Source organism: Heterodontus francisci, chromosome 5 (assembly GCF_036365525.1).
Source record: "Heterodontus francisci isolate sHetFra1 chromosome 5, sHetFra1.hap1, whole genome shotgun sequence".
NCBI classification, from domain to species: Eukaryota; Metazoa; Chordata; class Chondrichthyes; order Heterodontiformes; family Heterodontidae; genus Heterodontus; species Heterodontus francisci.
In genome coordinates, this window is record NC_090375.1 from 76,810,839 (window position 1) to 76,829,232 (window position 18,394).

Genomic DNA, 18,394 nt, shown 5'->3' on the forward strand with positions numbered 1-18,394 from the left:
TAGATGGTACACACTGCTACCACTGTGCGCCAGTGTTGAAGGGAGTGAATGTTTAAGGTGATGGATGGGATGCCAATCAAATGGGCTGCTTTGTCCTGGATGGTGTCGAGCTTCTCGAGTGTTGTTGGAGCTGCACCCATCCAGGCAAGTAGAGAGTATTCCATCACACTCCTGACTGTGCCTTCTAGATGGTGAACAGGCTTTAGGGAGTCAGGAGGTGAGTTACTCGCCACAGAATTCCCAGCCTCTGACCTGCTCTTGTAGCCACAGTATTTTAATGGCTGGTCCAGTTAAGTTTCTGGTCAATGGTAACCCCCAGGATGTTGATGGTGGGGGATTCAGTGATAGTAACACTGTTGAATGTCAAGGGGAGATAGTTAGATTCTCTCATGTTGGAAAAGGTCATTGCCTGGCACTTGTGTGGCACAAATGTTACTTATCAACGCAATCTTGAATGTTTCCCAAGTCTTGCTGCATGTGGATACAGACTGCTTCAGTTTCTGAGGAGTCTTGAATGATACTAAACACTGTGCAATCATCAGTGAACATCGTAACTTCTGAAATTACGATGGAGGGCAGGTCAGTGATAAAGCAGCTGAAGATAGTTGGGCCTAGGACACTACTCTGAGGAACGCCTGCAGCAATGTCTTGCGGCTTAGATGTTGGGTCTTCATTAACCACAACCATCTTCTTTTGTGTTAGGTATGACTCCAACCAGTGCAGTCTTTCTCCCGATTCCCACTGACTTCAAATTTGCTAGTGCACTTGATGCCACACTCGGTCAAATACTGCCTTAATATCAAGCGCATTCACTCTCTCCTCACCTCTTGAATTTAATTCTTGTCCATGTTTGAACCAAGGCTGTAATGGGGGTCTGGAGCTGAGTAGCGGAACCCAAACTGAGCATGGATGAGCAGGTTATTACTAAATAAATGCCACTTGATAACACTGTTGGCGACACCTTCCATCACTTTGCTGATGATCAAGAGTAGATTGATGGAGCTGGAAAATTGGCCCAATTGGATTTGTCCTGCTTGTTGGACAGAACATACCTGGGAAATTTTCACATTGTCGGGTAGATGTCAGTGTTGTAGCTATACTGGAACAACTTGGCTAAGGGCGTGGCTAGTTTTGCAGCACAAATCTTCAGTACTACTGCTGGGATGTTGTCAGGGCCTAAAGCCTTTCTTGTATCCAGTGCCTTCAGCCATTTCTTGCTATCACGTGGAGTGAATCATACTGGCTGAAGACTGGCATCTGTGATGCGAGGGACCTCAGGAGGAGGCCGAGAAGGATCATCCACTCGGCACCTCTGGCTGAAGATTTTTGCAAATGTTATTTGCACTGATATGCTTGGCTTCCCCATCATTGAGAATAGGGATGTTTGTGGAGCCTCCTCCTCCGATTAGTTGTTTAATTGTCCATCACCATTCATGACTGGATGCGGTTGGTTGTGGGATCGCTGTGTTGTCGCTTCACCAGATTGTCACCTCATTTTTAGACATGCCTGGTGCTGCTCCTAGCATGCTCTTCTATAGACGCTATAATGTCTACAAAAGCCAAACCAACTAAGTTATGCCAACACATTTTAAACTCATGAGCCCAAAATGTCAGCAAGCTACACTGATCTAAATCACTCGGTAATTTATTTTTCTTAAACCACTGAGTACCACGTACATAGAATATACAGTACAGAAACAGGCCATTTGGCCCAACCAGTCCACACTGGCATTTATGTTCTTCTCTACATGCTATTTATGTCACATATATTGAAAATCACAGAAAAGGTTTACAAAAGTAGCACTCATTTTCTGTACACTTACTATGACAAGATAACTGGTTCATAGTGTATTTTTTAAAGCAACAGAAGCAAAGCTAATGGGCCAAGGTGCATAATGAAGGATACCACCAAGATTGAAGAAAGCAAAGGGCAGAACAAAGTAAACCAGGAAATAAAGAGTATATAAGGCCAATAAAGCTTGGGTTACAAAACTCTCAAGGTTGCATGAAGGAATGAAAGAACATTTTGAAAGCCAAGAAGAGACTAACAATGTGACACGGAAGTATTCAATGAATGGCCTGACACTGGGAAGTTCCGAGGAATAAAGGGACCTTGTCATGTTTGTCCATAGATCTCTGAAGGCAGATGGGCAGGTTAATAGGGTGGTGAAAAAGACACATGGAACACTTGCCTTTATCAATCGAGGCATAGATTACAAAAGCAGGGAGGTCATGTTGGAGTTGTATAGAACTTTGGTAAGGCCACAGCTGGAGTACTGTGTACAATTCTGGTCGCCACATTATAGGAAGGATGTGATTGCATTGGAGGGGGTGCAGAGGCGATTCACCAGGATGTTGCCTGGGATGGAACATTTAAGCTATGAAGAGAGGTTGGATAGGCTTGGGTTGTTTTCACTGGAGCAGAGAAAACTGAGGGGTGACCTGATCGAGGTGCACAAGATTATGAGGGGCATGGACAGGGTGGATAGGGAGCAGCTGTTCCCCTTAGTGGAAGGGTCAGTTACGAGGGGTCACAAGTTTAAGGTGAGGGGCGGGAGGTTTAAGGGGGATTTGAGGAAGAACTTTTTTACCCAGAGGGTGGTGACGGTCTGGAATGCCTGGGAGGGTGGTAGAGGCAGGTTGCCTCACATCCTTTAAAAAGTAGCTGGATGAGCATCGGTGCAGACTCGATGGGCCGAAGGGCCTCTTCTGCACTGTATTATTCTGTGATTCTGTAACTCCACTGCACAGAGTGGGTACATTCATGTGAATACAATTTTCCCAGTATATGCAATGGCCGGTATAACCTTTTACAGCAATGAAATACTTTAAATGGCCCAACACTCTCAGTGAGTAACTGAGCTTAATGTCAAAGCCAGGGTTTGCACTGCTCATTTGTCTTATTTATTTTTGAAAGACACTGACGCCACTGGGAACCTGTATAACATATGACAGAATTTTGCAGATGAGCATCCAAAATATTGCCAGTGCCACCACTTTTAATAAGCCATTACTGTAGATGTAAGGAAATTAACATTTAGTAAGGGGGTGATTCAAAGAAGGAAATATGTCTGCTTAGTACAGTTGGTCTGAATGTTGAGATCTCAACTAGCTCCTTTTTTAACACTGTACATTTAAACAATGCTGCCTGGCGAATGGCAATGGATGGGGTTGGACAAAAGGTGACACAATGAAATCAAACATTTTCTGAGCCATTTGTCCATAAAGAGGCAAATGTCTGAGATAAATGGGGACGTTGTAATTGGTAAGGTGAGGCCTGTATCCCCTTTTCAAACATAGTATTGATGCAGGGATGAAACCATATGGGACTAAATATTTCCAGCTTTGAACAAAAGAGGAAAGGTAATAGAGGGGGTGGGCAAGAGGAAAGAGAAATTCAGAATTTAACTTAACACTTACATACCACTTCAAGCAACAGAACACAAGTGTGAAATCTACATTAAGAGTAACAGAACGACACTAAATTATTTCACCATCAATTGTATATCGATTAAAACATTTGCACAACAGTGAATCTGGGGATTTTCTATTTGCTGTATGACTTTTCAAATCATAATGCATCAAACTGTACCTGCTTCATGCAATTTTCATTCACAATTACGGCATTTTATTTCTATTTAAAAGAAAGTTAATGTAGACAGAATAACTGACGCCGTATGTTCCACAGTCTGTCCTCAGCCGGGGCAGCTAGAGATACTGCAAATGGGCTCTGTTCCCCTGGCTTAAGATGTAGGGCAGAAAAGCAGTCAGCGTTCCTGCTCCAGTGTGTAATCGACAATACATAGCCATAGCTTTACAGTTTGATTATCAGCTGAGAACTGGAGCAGGCTCAGCTTCGATGCCCCAAAATTAAAGAAGCTGTTGACAGTCTGTATTAAAACTCATTAAATAAATAATGTAAACTTGGCCGAGGTATCCAACGGCACCAGCACTTAAAACATACCCCAGCAAGTAAACAACTCCTTCAGGAGAGGAGGAAAAATAAAACAAAAAGACAAACTTTTACACTTAGTCCAATACACCTCTACAACAACAACTTATACTTCTATAGCACCTTTAACATAATAAAACATCCCAAGGCGCTTCATAGGAGCATTATAAAGCAAAATTAGAGCCACATAAGGAGATATTGGGGCAGATGGCCAGAGACTTGGTCAAAGAGATAGATTTTAAGGAGGGTCTTAAAGGAACAAAGAGAAGTAGAGAGGCAGAGAGGTTTAGGGAAGGAATTCCAGATCTTAGGGCCTAGGCAGCTAAAGGCATGGCCACCAATGGTGGAGCAATTAAAATCAGGGATGCTCAAGAGATCAAATTTAGATGAGTGCAGATATCTCCGAGGGTCGTGTGGCTGCAGAAGACTACAGAGATAGGGAGGGGTGAGGCCAAGGAGGGAACTGAAGGACGAGAATTTTAAAATCAAGGCAGGCATTGCTTGACCGGGAGCCAATGTAGGGCAGCGAGAACAGGGGTGATTGGTGAACAGGACATGGGCAGTAGAGTTTTAGATGACCTCAAGTCTACGGAGGGTAGAATGTGGGAGACCAGCCAGGAGTAAAATAGAATAGTTAAGTCTAGAGGTAACAGAAGCAAGAATAAGTGTTTAGTGGCAGTTGAGATGAGGTAGGTCCAAAGTCGGTGATGTTACAAAGGTGGAAATAGGTGGTCTTAGTGATGATGCAGATACATGATCAGAAGCTCATCTCAGGGTCAAATACGACACCAAGGTTGCGAACAGTTTGGTTTGGTCTTAGCCAGGGAGAGGGTTGGAGTTGGTAGCTAGGGAATGGAGTTTGGAGTGGAGAGCGAAGACAATGGCTTCAGTCTTCCCAATATTTAATTGGAGGAAATTTCTGCTCATCCAGGACTGGATGTCAGATAAGCAGTCAGATAATTTAGCAACAGTGGAGGACTCGCGAGAGGTGATAGTGAGGTGGAGCCGGGTGTCATCAGCATACATATGAAAACTAATGCTGTGCTTTCAGATGATGTTGCCAAGGGGCAGCATGTAGATGAAAAATAGGAGTGGGCTGAGGATAGATCCTTGGGGGACACCAGAGTTAATGGAGTGGGAGTGGGAAGAGAAGCCATTGTAATTGATAGTCTGGCTACAATTAGATAGATAAGAATGGAACAAGGCCAGAGCAGTCCCATCCAGCTGGACAACAGAGGTGAAGTGTTGGAGGAGGATGGTGTGGTCAACTGTATCAAAAACTGCAGATGGGTCAAGGTGAATGAGAAGGGATAGTTTAACTTTGTCACTGTCACATAGGCGGTCATAGGACGTTCTAGCAGAGCATCTTCCCCAGGGCAAGTAGAGCAATATATAGGACAGCAAGATTGTTCACTTCAAAATTGAGTTAGAAAACACGTGGGTAAATGCAAATAGCTACAATTCACCTAAACTTAAAATGAAACACCTGGCACAGCACGAATATATTTGTGTAGTAACGTCATATCACTAGTTTAAAGTTGAAAGAGAACCTTCACTTACCACTCAAGTCAGTAATGCGATTGTATGATAGATTCAATCTAGTTAAATTGATGAGTCCATTAAGCCCTAAAGAGACAACAATACTTTTCAGGTTTTATGTACTGTACACCAAAAATACTGAATAAAGATATCCACAAGAAAATCAAGACTGTATTTTAATACTCTTGTATAATAGCAATTTATAAACTGGAAATTCCAATTACAAAGCAGTTGCTTGATTTTGCTGCTCTGAAACCATTTTTTGAAGGTTTTACTTTTATATCCACACATTCATAACAGGTATAAATAATGATAATTACTTCACATTATTAGACTGAAGGCAGATTACAGATTTAGAACCAAAGAGAGCAAATTTTTTTATAGAATCATAGCATTTTACAGAACGGGAGGCCATTCAGCAAATCATGCCTGCACTGGCTATTTGAAAAAACTATCCAGTGGTAACAATCTATCACTATTTAACACATCAGAAGCCTTTCTAACCCGGAGACCTCGGGCTGAATTTAATGCCGCCCCAGCGGGTCAGATGGTGGCGTGGGGGCAGAGTAAAATTGAGCAGGAGGCTCCAGGAGGCCTTCCCGCCCTGCTCCCGCCTCCGGGCCAGCTTTACAGTGGTCGGGGGGGAGGGTTCCACCTGCCCGAGACCAATCAACACCCTTAAGTGGCCACTTAACAGCCACTTAGGTGCCCTCGCCTGGCCTTCACGGGTATTTTACCCGTAGCAAGTGGGCGTGCTGAGGACGTGAAAGGCTGTCCAGCGATAGCTACCGGCCTTTCCACATGCCGGCAGCTCACTGAGGAGGGACCACCTCCCTCAGGCGAGTGGATGTCCCGCCTCGGGACAGTTTTAAAGCCTTTCACGTCGGTGACGAAGTCCCATCTGTCGATGGTAAAATCCAGCCCCTCTTGTCAGGTTAACTTTCAACTTCCTCGCTCTAGTGAGAAAAGACCCAGTTTCTCAAGTGTCTATTCCTAACTGTAACTCCTCAGCTCTGGATTAGTAAATCCCTGCTGTACCTTTTCCATTTTTTAATGTTCATTCTACAATGGGGTGTCCAAAACGGTACTCAATACCCAAGTGTAGCTTAAAACAAGGTCCTGAGCAAGCAAAAAGATGCAGAACCAGCACATCCCAACAATTTGATAACTTCAAAAGTTTTACATATGATTTCAGTACAATGTCATTTACTAACCTTCTACTTTGGTTATAAAGTTACAGGACAGATTTAGTGTACGCAAGGCCATCAATGTCTCCAATCCTTCAATACGAGTAATCTGATTGGAGGAGAGATCAAGGTGTCGCAACTGCCAAACTTGGCTAAGGCCTTCAATTCTGCTGATTTGATTGCAGTGGAGATTGAGTGCTCGAATCTTTGGGCTTAAAGGTACTGTTAACAAGCTAGTAAAAAGAAAGAGAAAATAAATTTACGTATATTCTGGTCTGTTTTTGTTTTACAAGAGATGCTGGAAATACACAACAGATCTGTCAGCATATGGACAGGGAAAGAATAGGTTAACAGTTTGGGTGTGGACCAGTCATCAGGATTTATTTTAAAAGATCTTGTTAAATTACTGATACTCATACACATGAATTGGATTGTAATAAATTAGAATTTTAGATGCACTGAATTTGTAAAGTGAAGATATCCTTTGACATTGATCAACTTGCTACTTTTTGAATATATGAATTTGACATGAAATTAAATTACATGAGCAAAGTCTTTTTGTATTGGGTCTGTCTTTAAAATGGATTACATGAAGTAAAAGAGAGATTACGTTATGGGATTTGAAAGGAGAAACATACTTTTAAAATAAATATTTCCCAATTCCCCTCAATAGGGCAACTATAGTTTTACCAAAAGGCCAAAGTATTCCTCCTACTCCCAAGTGTCTCCCCCTGTATTTGGCCATTATGCATCTTAGCCAAATTTTGTTGAGCTTAGACAAATCCCAAACACAGGGCTGGAAGATTCTTATCCACTCTGTGAAACCACATGCTGTTGCATCTTTGGACAATTGCCAACTGTATTTTAACACCATGGTTCTATGTCAAGTCTTCTGAGCCAAGTTGAGGAGACCATGGAATTACAAAATGAACACTGAAGTTCAAAAAAATGTTTCATGCTTCACGAAGAATTTGAACAAATTTTGAAAATGTGATTAGATGCTTTTTTCGGGGGGGGGGGGGGTGGGGGGCCACTGATTTTTCATTTAGATTTTTAATATTAAACAACAAGTGGCCTTCAGCCCCTTGCCTAATTGTTAGTTTAAATCCAAAGGTAAGATATTATTCCTACAACCTACAAATTACATTTCTATTTAAAAGATCAGAGAGTTCTTGACATGAGTGGCGAGGAGAAAAGGAGGTGGATACTGAACATGTAACAAAATTTGTGGGGGCAGTGGGAAGGCTGGGGGGGCAGAGGGGACGTTGACTGAAAGCGCAGTCTAAGAAAAAGATTTTTTTTAAACATTAGACCTTTGAATATAAGCAGGTAACAGGGAAAATGGCTAAGGACGTGCCTAGAATAGATCCATATTAGATAGTGGACTAGCAATCAAATGGAACAGTAACAGCTGGAGTCAATAAAGTTGGGTAGAGTCAATGTACACGTAGAAGGAAAGTAGAAGGAAAGTAACACTTGTGAATGATATTGCCGAAGGGTAGAAGGTAGATGATGAATAGGAAGGGAGCAAGAGAGCTTGATGATAAATGCCTTTGTGGGCATGGGAGGAGAAATCATTTGAGGATACATAGTGACAGGAAGTAGAACCACAATTTATTTGAGGACGTAACAAGGAGGATCAATGACGATAGTACATTTTATGTAGTCTTTATGGATTTTAGCAAGGCTTTTGAGAAGGTCCCACATGTTGTAGATGTAGATGAAAGTGTTTGAAGGACAAGGCTGTGAAGCTAATGGAGAACAGATAAATCAGGTGAGTGGGATACATGAATTCATGGCTCAGGCTAATGTTGCCAAGACATGTATCTTCTCACAAATATAGGCTCAGTGAGGACAAAATAGCAAAAAAGGCACTGGGGCACTTTGAGATCTGGGTGTGGAAAAGAGGAGGATTTCGAAGGAGGGGCATGATTTGTGTTCGAGTGAGGTATTCAAATGAGAAAAAAGTGCCAGAGGTGTAAAGGGAAAGACTAAAAAGGAATTGTGCAGCTAGCACTCATGTACTGTAATGTCAATGAACTGCTTTTCAAGATGCCTAACATAATTAAATAGAAGTGTTAATGTGGGCTTGGGAGATGTGTTGGAACTTGTAGACAGATAAGGCAATCTCAGTGTAGGTGTAGGAGTCACAGTTGATGAGCTAATTTTTGGTCAGTTCAAGCAGGCCATGTATCATCCCAGAGAGGTTGGAGATGGAGAAAGCTTTGTTTGAGAGTATGGATACAGTGGGAATTGGTAACCCAAGAATTGACAGAAGGGGGAAAATTGGAGGAAGTGCAGAGATTTAATTATATTTACACAGCAGTTTATTTCTATAACACTGTACAAGCAATTGAATTAATTTTCTCAGTTTCTGGGCCTAGCCCCATTTTTATAAGTATATATCCAAATAAATTACTTCTATTTGCATTCTGAACCTTAATTTTCTGAATGTGGAACAGTAGGAAATACAATAGCGCCATTCGAGCAAAAAAAGATAAATGTAAACAATGAACTCAATTCCAGTAATCATTTGCTCATCGAGCCAGGGTGTATATAACAGCTAGTACTCTTCATGCAGGAACATTTCAACTGTTTTTCTAAAACTCTGTTGTCTCAGAAAACATTTGATTTAATTGTGTCTACCAGCCTTTAAATGTATTTGCTAGGTAACTGACAGATGTACAGCATTGTTTTAAGAAATTCATTTTGAACAAAGCTGGCTTTCACTGTTAATACATTTAGTTAATTAGGTGTTCAACATCCTGGAAAGCAATTCATTGACATCACTGTGAGTGAGCACCAGCTTGGAATACTTAATTAAGGTAAACAATTTCAATAAATGGTAGAATTTATAAGTAATAATGTCAGCTGCAGTGATTAATTGTGGAAAGAAAGCAATTTTACCAATAATTGCCTAATTGTTGTCAATTTATTATTCATTTTAAGAATGGCACACTAATTAATGCATTAGACACAAAATGAACAGACCTACTGCTCACCAAACCTGAAAGTGCCACTAAGAGAAAATGAACAGATCTGATGCTGAACCCTGCCTGCTGCAACTCAACTAAGTTTTATTAACACAGTTTCAGTATCAAACAAAACAGTCCATCAAATATTAGATACACCTTTATTGCAGCTAAATTAATGGTCCTCTATTTCCTAAAATTAATTAAAAAATTAAAATAATTCAAATAGAAATTAACTCAAAAATTAAAAATCAAATTCCTCTTCCAACTCTAGATATGATCAGACAACAGTCAAGAAAGCTAAGTGTACCTAATATTTTCAAGAGAAGTCTCAAACTGGGGAGCAAAAGTATTTCAATTTTTACAATAACAGGACATAGCGCTGAGTGTAATAAAAACAAAACGTGCCGGAAATACTCAGCAGGTCAGGCAGCATCTGTGGAGACAGAAACAGAGTTAATGTTTCAGGTCTGTGACCTTTCATCAGAATGGGCAAAGGTTAGAAAAGAATTAGTTTAAAGCAAGTGAGGGGGGGGTGGTGGGGAAGAGAACAAAGAGAAAGGTGTGTGATAGGGCAGAGGGCAGGAGAGATTAAATAACAAAGCTGTCATGGGACAAAGGCAAATAGCTTGTTAATGGTTGTGGTGAAAGACAAAGCATTAGTCCAGAGAAAGTGTTAATGGCAGAACAGTGTGCAAGCCTGTCCAAAAGCACAGGAAAACCACCCACATCCAACGGATGTAAGTGGTCCCTTGGATAATGCCACTCATGGAACTGTCAAGAATGGATTTCGAATCATGCAGCTCATGTCTCAAGGTGGTTGCTTGGAAGTTTATAACTGGATTTTCCATTTGCTGACTCTCTTTGACGAATTGCTTCATCTTGTCTTGCGTAAGATCTGGCTGAGGCTGGAACTCCTCTGAACGTTGCGACACAAATATATTTCATCACACAGTGATAGCATATGGTGTCTCTTCTTGCGCTTTTCTCACTTGGTGAGTTCCGAATCTCAGCCATTCATGCACTGAAGGCTGTGAGTGGTGGTGAAATACTATTTTTTGTGTGCTGGGAAAGATTTGACCAGTTGACTGAGATCTTCTGGCGATGAGCTCAAAAGTGGCGTTGACAGTAACATGGGAATAGGTGGCCTGTTTAGCTTTTTAAGTTTGTAAGTGATACCTGAAAGGAAAGGGACTAAAGTGGAACCTATACTAGTTAATATATTAGGTGCTACTTCATGGTTAAGGACTGAGCCTTTAGCTTAATGGTACCAATCCAGCCTCTGACTCACAAGCTGCATGGTTCGAAATCCAGCCTCTTGAATGATAGCCAGTACAGGATGCCATGGTAAAATTTAAAAATAATGATTTGAAATTTGGTTGCATATTTCATAAAAACAAAAATACAAAACAGAGTTGAACAAGGATCATGTTTAACAAAGGCACAGAATGGATGAACAGTCAGAGGTAATGGCAGATTTCACAATCTTTTGTTTTATTTGATATTCTTGGGCAAATGCAGTGGCTTGCTTGCTAAACTAGAACAATGTTACGTTCCAATGAAAGTTAATAGTTTATCTTCTTTATTTTAATTGATTCAAATACCTTTTTGGTAGTAAAATATTAATGAGATTATACATGGTTTAAAAACATTTGTCTCCTGCTGGATAGTCACAAAGTTAGCATAAAATATAAGAAATTCAAATAAATTCATGAACAAGAATTCACTGTCTATTAGAATATTTAGTACAGTAAAGGGAGTAACCACATACCTGATGATAGTCTTATCAATCAGACACAGCTCTTGGGATGATTGATCATCATGTGCCATTCCACTTCATTATATAGTACAACTGTCAGTTGTTTGAATGCTAATCAGAAAAAGGGAAAAAAGAACTTCAATTTTCTCAAACATTTGATTACATTAATCATAGTATGATCCTCCTATCCTTGCACCAGACGAACGTCACAGCCTTTGAACAGCAAGCATATACTTTAACTACATTACTATTTTTTGGACTGCTGTTCTCTGATGTGATCATTCTGCTTAAATTATAGAAATAAAGTTACTGTAGTATTTAGTTTACTCAGTAATGTGCATTTATTTAGCACCTTTTAACATAACATCCCAAAGCGCTTCACATAGGAGCGATCATACTGTGCGGTAATAGAAGAGTTAGGAAAAGTGATCAAAAGTATGCTTGAGAATACAGATGAGGTTTTTAAAATTAGGGAAAAAACTACCAAGAAATTAGAAGTTTAGGGAGGAAGTTCAGAGAGTACGGCCTGGCAATGATAGAGGAGTGCCTGAGAAGAGGATATGCACAGGAATCCAGAATCAGAAGACTCATGAACAGCAGCTAGCAATTTTCTCAAACATTTGATTATATTAATCACAGTACGATTCTCCTATTCTTGCACCAGAGAGACTTCATAGCCTTTGAACAGCAAGCACATACTTTAACTTACATTACTCGGATCAGAAGATGTTTCAGAACTTCAGTGGAACAAGGCACAGAGGGATCTGTAAACCAAGACAGGGAGTTGAATGCATTGGGGATCAGGGAGTTAGTGGTGGTCTGCAAGAACAAATGTGATAAGCAAGCAGGGCTTAATATAGGACAGGATATGATAGTTTTAGAAGAGTTGAAGTTTGTTTAGGATGGAACGCAAGAGACAAGCATTGCAGCTATTTTTAGAAGAAATCATGCCTTGAGATCATGAAAGCATAGATAAAGCTCATGCCAGCATTTATTTTTGTTAGCGAAAGCAGCTCTTTTCAATTCCAATTACCTGACTATTTGCTATATCCTTTAATACCATTACATCGCAAGTCAGAATCTCCTTCTAACCACCTCAATTGATAGTTTGTGGCAATGAGATCCAATTTCTCACAGCCTTTTACATGAAACTGTTTTTTTCCTTGGATTTGTTTTTAAGTAAGTGCACTTGTCGTACAATAAAGCTGCTTGGTTCAATTACAACCTGCTGTACTCCCATGGGCTCATTATGATTAATTTTTAATTACAAAAACAGAGTCACATGAATTACAATTTTACTCTATAATTACAATCCCCCAAAATGTCTCAAATTAGAAAAAGTCATTGCTGAACTATTTTTAAAAGGGATATTTAAATGAAAGTAATTAGCTGGTTACACAACTAAACGAATCTCAAAAATTACATTTATAAAGCACTTTTAACATGAAAAGCATCTCAACGCACTTCATAAATAGGCATTTGGAAGATGAACGCGGAACAAAGGAGAGAGATGGGGTGATCAAAAGCTTGGTCAGAGATGGGTCTATAGATTTTTAAAAGGACAGAGAGTTGGCTTAATGATGGAACAGAGAGAGTGGGGAATTAGGGCTGGTGAAGGCTCTGGAAGTAAGGTCGGGAAAGGCTATGGCAATATTTACAGATGAGAATGATTTTGAATTTGAGGCATTGGGTGTCGGAAACCAAAATAGATGAGAAAGGACTGTATTGGTACACAAATGGGAATTAGTACAGGATAAGATACATACAGAGTTTTAGACAAGGTGAAGTTTAAGGAGGATGAAACCAGCAAGGAGAGCTTTGAAGTGGTTGAACCTGGAAGTGCTGAAGGTGTATTAGTTTCAGTGGTAGAGGGGCTGAGGTGGGCAAATGTTGCACAGGTGGAAATAAGCAGGGCTTGGTGATGGAAGAGATAAGCAGCCTGAAGTTTAGTTTGTAATTGAACAGGACACGAATAATCTAATTCAGCTTAATACTGCGATTGGGGACAGGGAGGAGAAGGGGTAAAATTAGTGACAAGGGAATAGAGTTTGTGGTGGAAGCTGAAGACTGTGGCTTCAGCTTTCCTAATGTTGAGCTGAAAGAAGTTGAGATTCATCCAAGAATGGACATCAGACACGCAGTCCGACAATACAGAGACAGTCAACAGATGAAGAGAGGTAGAACTGGAAATTATCAGTGTAATGTGGAAGCTTAATGGTGTCAGCAGATGATGGTGCTGCTGAAGCTCATCTCGTAAGTGAGGAAGAGAAGGGAAAGCAAGGATTGATCTAAGGGTAACTTCAGAAGTGAAGGTTAAAACATTTCAAAATTTTTGAATTACACACAAATGTTTTCACTGCATTTATATCCCAAACATACTGCAGCTTCTCTCATTTGTTCATTATGTTACTTTTAGTGTAGAAAAATGTCAATTAATAATTGTGCTAATGCTGAAGAGACCTTAAATAACCAGAGAGGTGGAGGATACAGATTTATGCCTGGCCTTCACCAAACTGTCAGAACATCGTGGCACAGTGGCTAGCACCGCAGCCTCACAGCTCCAGCGACCTGGGTTCGGTTCTGGGTACTGCCTGTGTGGAATTTGCCAGTTCTCCCTGTGACCGCGTGGGTTTCCTCCAGGTGCTCCAGTTTCCTCCCACATGCCAAAGACTTGCAGGTTGATAGGTAAATTGGTCATTGTAAAAATTGCCCCTAGTGTAGGTCGGAGACTTGAGGGAAGGTGGGGATGAGAGAGGGGAAAATGTGGTTAATGTAGGATTAGTATAAATGGGTGGTTGATGGTCGGTGTGGACTTGTTGGGCCGAAGGGCCTGTTTTGGTGCTGTATCTCTCTATGACTCTATAACTTAGCCATCTCATCGTGGAAAGCAACAAGTGTAGGCTGGAGGCAGAAGATATCAGAGGAGTCACAAATGTGGGTGAATATATATGAGGTAGGAAAAGAGGATAGAATCTACAAGAGGAAATTAGTTCAGTGGTAAAGGAAACAATTGGTCTGGCAAGACATTCCATCAATATACCTTGGAAAGAGGGAAACCAGCTGTGCAAGGTTAGAGTACAATGAGATGGGAAGAAGTGGGGTGCATGAAGGGTAAGAAATTTGATCAGTAATAAGCAACTGACAGCAGAATAACAGCCAGGTGTTCAGCGGCAGGCTCAGGGACCAGAGGGACATTGGAGGAGTCAGAAAGTTGGCATTCAGCCTCACACAGATGACCTGTGCCATTGAACAACAGCATCTGCTTCATCAGCAGGTTTGATGACATCAAAGTTGAAGCCAAGAGAACTACAAGTTCAAAGGGAGATAGATTGGAGTGGAAAGGGGAGTTAGATATAGCGCTTGGATCAAAGGGTATGGGGTGAAAGTGGGAACAGGTTACTGAGTTGGATGATCAGCCATGATCATAATGAATGGCGGAGCAGGCTTGAATGGCCTGCTCCTGCTCCTATTTTCTATGTAACCAGATTAGGTAAACAGCCCAATTGCAGAACAGCGGCCCCTAATGCACTACTGTGACATGCTTCCATTGCCCATCCCAGGCAACCTGTAGCCTCTGAGTCAGATAGCAAATTAGTGCTGAATTATGAACAGATTTATGCGATAATACTAGGCCCACTACGAACTAGATTGAGACTCCTCACAGGACAGAAGAGACTTTCACCCCATCCTTCTGGGCTCTTTTGGCTGGATAAATAGTTAGGGGGTTAGCTGGATGTCTGATAAAAAGTGCTGCATCAAAAAAGTTAAATGACAGTTCATAAAGGTAGTGCTTGCTGTATAGTGCGTTTTACCGTAGGCAGACTGATCTCTCAGCCCATTGCAGCTCTACAACCACCCAAGGCCAGGAAAAATTCAAGCCTGACTGGCAAAATCATGGATTTTCACCCAGTGTGGATACACAGTTGCTTTACAGTGTTCTACAATTTACAAGCAACTGCACATACACAGCTATCCCAGATAGATTCAGCACCAACAGAAATGGGCTCAAGCGCAGAATAATTACAGAGCCAGTAGTGGTGGGTTATAGGCAGTCATAGATTCTCTTTGCCATATTGCCAGAAACCAGGCGAATATAGAGTATCCTTCATAGCCAACTCCGATTGGGCGTCTCCTGAGATTTATCCACAAGCTCCCACCTTCAACTGATGGGCCCCCACATACTCCACACGTTCATTCTTGTGTTGCCATCCTTCCCATACCAAATGGAAAGTGAACAGTCGTGGTTCAGTTAGTAGTATTCTCATCTCTGATTCAGAAAGTTGTGGGTTCAAGTTTCACTCCAAGTCCAGAAACTTGAGCACAAAATTTTTTTTTTTTAATCAAAACTGACACCCCAGTGCAGTAATGATAATGACTCGCTCATCAGCAATCCCTGGTGTTGCAGATGATTCTTCCTTGCGGATGACTCGGTGGAAGTGAGATGTCAGTCTTGGCTGTGGGTTTGGGCAGTCTTGAGTCAGACATTCTTACGATATCTCCCATCCATCTCAGCTGATGTGAGATTAACATGCCTCTATACTCGGCATGGAAAATGCTCATGTTTGTTCTTTTGTCCTCTCACTTGATTCACAAGATCCTAAGACAGTGTTGATGATGTGGTTCTCGGGCCTTGATAGGGTATCTATAAGTTGTCCAAGCTTCAGCACCGTAGAGAAGCATGGGGAGAAACACTGCCCGATAGACCATGAGTTTAGTGTCAGGGCTGATATCATGATTCTCAAAAACTCAAGTACGCAATGTACCATAGGCTGAGCTAGTACATGGGATTTGGTGGTCTTTCTCTTCATTAATGTCAGCTTTTTGGGGTAGATAGCTTCCAAGATATGGAAAGTGAGGGTCATTTTACAACACTACACCATGAATCCCAATTGAAGGCCTTGGGTTTGATACATTTGATGTGGATTGGTGGAGGACTTTGGTTTTCCTGGTGTTCAGGGCAAGTCCCCTGCTCTTGTAGGCTTTGGTAAGTACATCAACCATCTTTTTTTAAATTCATTCATGGGATGTGGGCATCGCTGGCTAGGCCAGCATTTATTGCCCAACCCTAATTGCCCTTGAGAAGGTGGTGGCGAGCTGACTTCTTGAACCACTGCAGTCCATGTGAGGTAGGTACACCCACAGTGCTATTAGGAAGGGAGTTCCAGGATTTGATTTGAAGGAACACAGATATAATTCCAAGTCAGGATGGTGTGTGACTTGGAGTGAAACTTGCAGGTGGTGGTGTTCCCATGCATTTGCTGCCCTTGCCCTTCTAGTTGGCACAGGTTGCAGGTTTGGAAGGTGCTTTCTAAGGAGCCTTGGTGTGTTGCTACAGTGCATCTTGTAGATGGTACACACTGCTGCCACTGTCCACTAGTGATGGAGGGAGTGAATATTTGTGAATGGGGTGCCAATCAAACGGGCTGCTTTGTCCTGGATGTTGTCGAGCTTCTTGAGTGTTGCTGGAGCTGCACCCATCCAAGCAAATGGAGAGTATTCCATTACACACTCCTGACTTGTGCCTTGTAGATGGTGGACAGGCTTTGGGGAGTCAGGAAGTGAGTTACTCGCCGCAGGATTCCTAGCCTCTGACCTGCTCTTGTAGCCATGGTATTTATATGGCTCTCCAGTTCAGTTTCTGGTCAATGGTAGCCCTGAGGATGTTGATAGTGGGGGATTCTGCAATGGTAATGCCATTGAATGTCAAGGGGAGATGGTTAGATTCTCTCTTGTTGGAGATGGTCATTGCCTGGTACTTGTGTGGCGTGAATGCTACTTGCCACTTATCAGCCCAAGCCTGCATATTGTCCAGGTCTTGCTGCATTTCGACATGGACTGCTTCAGTATCTGCGGAGTCGCGAATTGTGCTGAACATCGTGCAATCATCAGCGAACATCCCCACTTCTGACCTTATGATTGAAGGAATGTCATTGATGAAGCAGCTGAAGATGGTTGGGCCAAGGACACTACCCTGAAGGAACTACTGCAGTGATGTCCTGGAGCTGAGATGATTGACCTCCAACAACCACACTCGGCCCACCGAGTCTGTGCCGAACATCAACCACCCATTTATACTAATCCTACATTAATCCCATATTCCTATCACATCCCCACCTTCTCTCTATTCCCTACCTATACTAGGGGCAATTTATAATGGACAATTTACCTATCAACCTGCAAGTCTTTGGCTGTGGGAGGAAACTGGAGCACCCGGCGAAAACCCACGCGGTCACAGGGAGAACTTGCAAACTCCACACAGGCAGTACCCAGAATCGAACCCGGGTCGCTGGAGCTTTGAGGCTGCGGTGCTAACCACTGCGCCGCCCCATGAGGTTACAGATTGTGGTTGAGTGCAATTCTGCTGCTGCTGATGGCCCACAGCACCTCATGGATGCCCAGTTTTGCATTGCTAGATTCTGTTTGAAATCTATCTCATTTAGCACGGTGGTAGTGCCACACTACACGATGGAGGTTATCCTCTTCAACGTGAAGGCGGGACTTCATCTCCACAAGGACTGTGCGGTGGTCACTCCTACAAATACTGTCATGGACAGATGCATCTGCGGCAGGCAGATTGGTGAGGATGAGGTCAAGTATGTTTTTCCCTCTTGTTGGTTCCCTCATCACCTGCTGCATACCCAGTCTAGCAGCTATGTCCTTTAGGACTCAGCTAGCTCAGTCAGTAGTGGTGCTACCGAACCATTCTTGGTGATGGACATTAAAGTCCCCCACCCAGAGTATATTCTGCACCCTTGCCACCCTCAGTGCTTCCTCCAAGTGGTGTTCAACATGGAGAGGACTGACTCATCAGCTGTGGGAGGGTGGTAGGTGGTAACCAGCAGGGGGTTTCCTTGCCCATGTTTGACCTGATGCCATGAGACTTCATGGGGTCTGGAGTCGATGTTGAGGACACCCAGGGCCTCCTGACTGTATACCACTGTGCTGCCACCTCTGCTGGGTCTGTCTTGTCTGGGACAGGACATAC

General features: G+C 42.2%; 1 protein-coding gene across 4 annotated transcripts in view; it reads right to left on the minus strand.

The window, feature by feature from the left end:
* The window catches only part of lrrcc1 (leucine rich repeat and coiled-coil centrosomal protein 1), a 222,160-nt gene that overhangs the window by 202,247 nt on the left and 1,519 nt on the right, over nt 1–18,394 (minus strand). For 2 of the 4 annotated variants that reach the window (XM_068031666.1, XM_068031667.1), the window contains exons 2-5: nt 12,119–12,173; nt 11,422–11,520; nt 6,706–6,911; nt 5,513–5,578 (exon numbers count right to left, since the gene is read on the minus strand). In XM_068031666.1, coding sequence (XP_067887767.1) covers nt 5,513–5,578; nt 6,706–6,911; nt 11,422–11,480 — 331 coding nt within the window. In that variant the 5' untranslated portion in view covers nt 11,481–11,520; nt 12,119–12,173. The remainder of the gene's footprint in view (nt 1–5,512; nt 5,579–6,705; nt 6,912–11,421; nt 11,521–12,118; nt 12,174–18,394) is intronic. The other 2 variants (XM_068031668.1, XM_068031669.1) reach the window with 1 other exon arrangement.